This window comes from Bidens hawaiensis, unplaced genomic scaffold, assembly GCF_021521415.1.
Source record: "Bidens hawaiensis isolate Kalapana, Puna unplaced genomic scaffold, B.hawaiensis_p1.1 tig00002525_1, whole genome shotgun sequence".
In the NCBI taxonomy this organism is placed as follows: Eukaryota; Viridiplantae; Streptophyta; class Magnoliopsida; order Asterales; family Asteraceae; genus Bidens; species Bidens hawaiensis.
Genome location: NW_027491138.1, coordinates 1,854,104 through 1,860,103, shown reverse-complemented (window position 1 = coordinate 1,860,103; position 6,000 = coordinate 1,854,104). Strand labels below are relative to the sequence as shown.

The window sequence follows — 6,000 nt, the reverse complement described above, 5'->3', positions numbered from 1 at the left end:
ACTAGATATGATTATGATGATGAGGAAGCAAGCTTAATTATTAGTTTTGATTAGGGTGGGTGCACTGCTATTTTCTTCATCGAGTGGTACGTTGTGTTAAGATGGTTGTACTATAAATCAAACATCCTCCCGGTCTTGTCATCAGCTTTCTTTATCTTTTGTGTTTGCCAGACCAGACATCTCACCTTCTTTCCATATCCCGGCTACCTTTTTTATTTTATTATTTTTTTTTTAAGTATTGCCAAGAATATTTTAAATTTTAAAGATTTCAATTGGTAGATCTTGCCACTTTTTGGTCATATGTTATAGATTTGTCTTAAATTTATTGGTTATTGATTGTGAAGAAAGTGATGGACACAAGACATGAGTTCGTGTATAGTTTGGATATCTGTCAAATTACTCAAATCAACGTTGTCAAAGACATTGGCGATGATGCGTGAATATTATTCTGATACTTAACATAAGGTGTGTTGCATGTCTCTTAGTCATATTGATGAATGTCATGGACTCATGTTGATATACGTCTTTTATTATGACACATTTACTAACGTATAATTGTAATATTATTTTCGTGATTTTTTTTTCTCATAAAACTGTATTGTATTGACTTACGATGTGTAAAAAGAAGCAAAAACATTAACTTTAAGAAGTCATGACAACACGTCGGATTAGTTCACAAATTATTTTATCACAAAATTCGGATACCCTAGCTTTATTGTTTCATTGCACACTCAAATTTCACCATTGAAGTGGTTTCGATTTTGAATTTTAACATAGGGTTATACACTATCTGATATTAGAGAACTAAACTCCTAAAGAAAATTTTGCATTTAACTTGATATATAAGATAAGAAATAGAAATTTTGCAAGTAGTTTTGTGTTTAACTGAAAAATTAACACCCCTTTAATAAATATTTCACAATATGCATTGATAAAATTCCTAAAGTACATTTTTCAATCTTAAAATGTCTACTTATTTACCTTTGGTTAAAAGAAAAATAACCTGTACACCATCAAATTGGATCCATCCACCAATATATGTAATTAAAAAGCATAGGATACAACATCCTCAAGCAATGTTTATGTTGCATATGGTATACTGTATACATAATACAAACCAAGATTATGTTGTATACTTGTATATGGTATACAATCCCATGAAACCATCTTGGTTTACTCAAAAAGATGTAGCATGACTTTAACACAAGCCACAAGGTATCAAAATACTATTATTACATGCATTGGTTCTTATTAAGTTCACATGAGGGAATAGAGACTCATCAAGAACTTTATGTCAGTAGTGGGAGGGATGGTCCCCCACAATTTACAATTTACATCTTCTTCCCTCAATATTTTCACATATTTACATTTCGTTTTGCCATCTTCTTTCATTTAATAATTAATTCATTCACCCATCAACCTTTACTTGAAATCCCCAACAAGGCAACAAACAGTACTTCCTTGCGTGATTAGGCATGTTTGTGATCGCTTATTAAAACTGATTAGCGGATCATTACTTTGTAATACCATAAAAAAAAGTTCCAAGTATGTTTTATGATATTATTATGTATTAACGAAACAAGTTGTTTTTGAATTAACTATTTTCGCCTTCGGGTTTTAATAAACATTTCCTATAAGATGAAACTATGTTTTCAATTTGGTCCCAATAGAGTACATGGAGGTTCACTTGTATGTGGAACTGTGGAGGAACAAATGATGGTCCATGTGGATAATGGTAGTGGGTGCACCAAACCCTTTTGATTGTTTTGTAAGCTTTGGGTTAACCGCAATTGCATGCAAACAAAGAACAATTGAGTGATAGATAAAGATAAAAGGTTGCAGATTGTCCCCACATCACCACCAAAAAGGTGTTTGTCTAGTTTCACACTTTCACTTGGTTACCACATTCTTTCTATGGTTGGTTAAATGCTAATCAGTATGTAATGGGAAACACACTTCAAGATTATTATTTGCGATAACAGGTTTTAAAATAATTATAACTAGATTTTATCCCCCGTATTACGGAGGTTGTTTTACATTATTCGTTTTTAATATTTATATGGATTTGGTGAGACCTTTACCCGTGAATTCGAGTCAAATGCGTGAGAAGCCTTCATTTACAAATAAAGCAATCTGATGGCTTGAGAGAATGGTTGTTTTACATTTTTCGTTTTTAATATTTACTTTTTGGATTTTAATTTTCTTTATTATAAGAAAGTTCATAATATACTTAGGGTTTGATGATGAAAGGGTTTCATAAAAAAATGATATGTTATAACCCGTTTAAAAGCTATCTTGATTTGGTGACCGATGACCCGCTTATGTTCCTAAAGAGTGGCTGCGACGCCGAGGATGCCAACATATGGCAAGGTGGTTGTAGATCAATGGCACACCAGTACCACCAAACTTAGTTGTTTAGGTCCAAATAGATTGTTCAATGTAAACTTATAGCTCAAATAAGATGGATTTCAACTTTCAAAACATAATTATACTAACAGTTTAGGCATCCTTACATCTTCGCTAGACAAAAAGTACTAAAAGGTACCCACATCTAAAGAGCATTAACCAGATTTAAAAAAGCAACTGTGAATCTTGAATGGTACGAACTTGTAATCACTCCATCATCGCATCTGATGAAGCTGCTGTGGCCGACTGTCCTTTCTTCTTCCCTACAAATCATCAAACAACAAATTCAACACATAATACAAACAAACGGGAAGATTTTGTCAACAGAAACAACTGCCTACCCTTTTTGTCCTTTTTGTTTGATCGCTTTGCTATCTTCAAACTCTTTTTCAGGTGGAATTTTACTGGAGATTTACTGGTTTCTTGAGACGATGTACCTGATCCTGTAAATATGGGTTCATGTTAAAACAGGCCATGAGTCAATTTGGTGGGTGGACCGGACCGACTGGGTCAACTTGTTTTGGCAAGCTATAATGAAAATGTCATCAAATATTAAACTTTCATGGCTAAAACCCATGCTCCAATTAGGTCACTTAATTTTAGGCTTGTAAACGAACCGAATGAATATGAACAAACCATGTTCGTGTTCTTCCGTTTAGCTTTAACTGAATGGGATTTTTTGTTTGTCGTCGTTCCTTAAGAAAATGCGTATAAACGAAAGGTTCACAAACAAGCATAACTGAAAATAGATGAACAAACGTAACTGAGCTAAAACCCAGTTAAAAGTAACGTGAAGAACAATGTTTTGGACCTAAACACTTATTTAAACTAGATTCATTGGTAATGGGTTATGGGCCAAAAAATTTGAATAAACATACTAACAAGCATGCTTAAGAAAACATAAAGTCACGAAAAACAAACGAGCATAAACAAACTTAATTAAACAAACATAAACGAACGTTCACAAACATAAATGATCAAACTAGACACGTGTTCATGTTTTGTTCATTAACTAAATGAACATTTTTTTGTTCATATTCGTTCATTTGTTAAATAAATGAACATCCTACAAAATGCTCGGTTCATTTACAGGCCTACCTAAGTTGATTTTGGGCTGAAATTGGCAGGTCTGATTACTACTAATAAAAGCTTGTGTTCATTTTATTGGTGATTCTGTAAATGTGTATGCAATCAACATATTTAACATCAATGATAGATAAAAAGGGAGAGATTGATACCATCTGCAACAGCCATCTCGATATCTTCCATGGTTATAAGCCCTTTTTCCACAGCTTCCTTCTGGTCCTGTTCAGTGTTCAGTAGATTGTTCAGTTAAACAAAGCAAATTTGTACATAATAATAATAATAGCACACAAATAGTGAATGAAAGAAATATACCCAGCGCCATTTCTTCATGAGCTTACGCTTACGCTTGCCGGACATAGTGGTGTTTTGGGGCTTATGCTTCAGCTTTCCCGTAACAGGATCACCGTGCGCCGCTCGCTTTCGGTCGGCGATGGCGGCTCTCCGCCGCTTCTGTACAACGTTGAAGACGGCCATCCCGATATCTCTTTCTCCTCGGCGATGATTAGGGTTTCAATTTTGTGTCCACGGTTTCTTATTTGTATTGTCGAAAGAAAGAAGTTACATAATTTCCCCCTCATGTATGACTTATTTAGCCCCTTTTTCCTTGGATTCTCTTGAGGCTGGTCGCTATGGGCGCCCTCATGGGCGATTTTGGGGCGCGGTGGGCGCCGTACACCGCCGCGGGGCGCGGTGGGTAGGGGCGCGGAGAGGGGGAGAGTGGATGGGATGACATGCGCCTTCTCTCTCTCTCTCTCTCTCTCTTTGGCGCCTTCTCTCTCTCTCTCTCTCTTCCTGTTATTCACACATACACATATACATATGCATTTATATATATAATGGGCGCCAAAAGGGGCTTTAACCATAGCGGGGCGTTATAGAGAAGAGCTTTGAAGCCCCCGGTGCCTACGTGGCGTTGACGTGGCACTGTGGAGGGGCTTCGATGCCCCTCACCATAGCATACAGTCTCATGGACATGTTTTCTTGATATTTGTCCAAATTATTTATAAGTAAAATAAAGTATTTCTTATTCATTATTTGGTATTGGTATGGCGTCTTCGTTTACGAATTGATGTTATGGCTTGTGGGTTTAAATCCTTACAAATGCAAGGTAACGGTGGAATTTTGTTGTACCAAAAAAAAAATCGGTTTAATTATGATTTAAGCTTGTGATAATAGTACTCAGCTTGAGCATGTGTTTGGTAAAACTAAATGTTAAAAGAATCTTCAATAGTTCGATAGAAACCTTTGGGGATTTGTCATACTTGCTTAGTAACATCTATTAAGTCAAAATCAAATTTCAAACTTTCTTATAATTTGTGAGTAGATTAAAGTTTTGTAAAATCTACTTAACCATCATTGATGTTAACACATTAAGTGTCAATATAATATGTTCATCTTTTTGATGATTTGATGATTTGATGTCTACTTAACCATGATAGATATTTGCACATCAAATAAGTGTCTTTGGCTGGAATCTTACTAGTTTAGTAACACCATCAATCAAAAGGCTTGTAGCTTACTGATATTAAGGTGTTCTTCTCCAAATGGCTGAGGGTTTTAGTCTCACAGTGAACAAATGTGTATATTTAGAAGTAGGTTTAAAAATGTGCGAGTTAACCGATCTAAAAAAATGTAAAAATCTCAATTGGGTTTTACGGGTTCGTTTTAAAAGAATGTTTAGTAGTGGAAGGAATAACATGTAATAGATTTATGAATCAATAATGGATCTCTCACCATGGTCTAGTTGCAAATAAGCGAGAACCCCGGGTTAACAACCAAAGCGTGTTTTTGATTGACTGCTCTTAGGATCAACACAAAACAACAAAGCTCATAGGTTATTAGTGACTGGAGAGTTATTTGTATTTACTATTGGGATAGAGTGACTGCTCTTAGGATCCTTTTGAGTTCCAAGACTTCCAGTGATGATATGAGACGTTTAATGACTGCAATATCCAGTTATCCCAATTGTATTTGCAGTTGATCACCAAACAGTACCCCAGTTGTATTTGCAGTTGATCACCAAACAGTATGGTATTTGTGATTGTGATCAATGGCAAAAAGTTTTATGTTGTTGCCCAGAGGCTAAAAATAATGTAGAAATAGCAGGTTGCTGCTATGGTTGGTTGTTAAAGTTATGGATCTAGGTAGATGTTGGTATCAAGAAACTGGTATGTGTTATAAAATTTAAGGTCATATTGTCATATGAGCTTGAAAGAGGTTAGCCATCTTAAGTCTTAACCGTAAGCTGTTAAGGGGCTTAAAATCGGTTATGTCTGTTAGAAACAAGTCAGTATATTTGCATGAAAAGCCAAGGAAATTACCGAGACAATGGCTAAAAATGACTTGCCCAAAAAAGTCAAATGCTAAGTTGTTTAGAAGCATTAATGTAGGCCATATTGCCAAGGTTGACCAAAAAGTCAATGCTTTAAGATGAGACAATCACAGCATTTCATGTGAATACTAGTTTTCTATATTTGCTACAAGTTAGGCATGTTTAATATTTCTGAT

The 6,000-nt window shown here is 35.2% G+C and overlaps 1 protein-coding gene across 1 annotated transcript; it reads right to left on the bottom strand.

Annotated features, from left to right (window-relative positions):
- Positions 1-2,509: 2,509 nt before the first annotated feature.
- Positions 2,510-3,977, bottom strand: LOC143619918 (uncharacterized). The gene is made up of 4 exons (XM_077091738.1): positions 3,805-3,977; positions 3,645-3,711; positions 2,748-2,849; positions 2,510-2,669 (listed from the first exon to the last, which is right to left on the bottom strand). Exons 1-4 carry the CDS (start codon positions 3,964-3,966, stop codon positions 2,614-2,616), a joined length of 387 nt encoding a protein of 128 aa, XP_076947853.1. The 5' UTR covers positions 3,967-3,977; the 3' UTR covers positions 2,510-2,613.
- Positions 3,978-6,000: the final 2,023 nt, after the last annotated feature.

Coding starts and splice junctions, on each gene's coding strand:
- LOC143619918 (XM_077091738.1), bottom strand. CDS start 3,966: ATGGCCGTCTTCAACGTTGTACAGAAGCGGCGGAGAGCCGCCATCGCC. Junction 2,850..3,644: donor CGAGATGGCTGTTGCAGATG/GTATCAATCTCT, acceptor CCATATTTACAG/GATCAGGTACATCGTCTCAA. Junction 2,670..2,747: donor AAACAAAAAGGACAAAAAGG/GTAGGCAGTTGT, acceptor GATGATTTGTAG/GGAAGAAGAAAGGACAGTCG.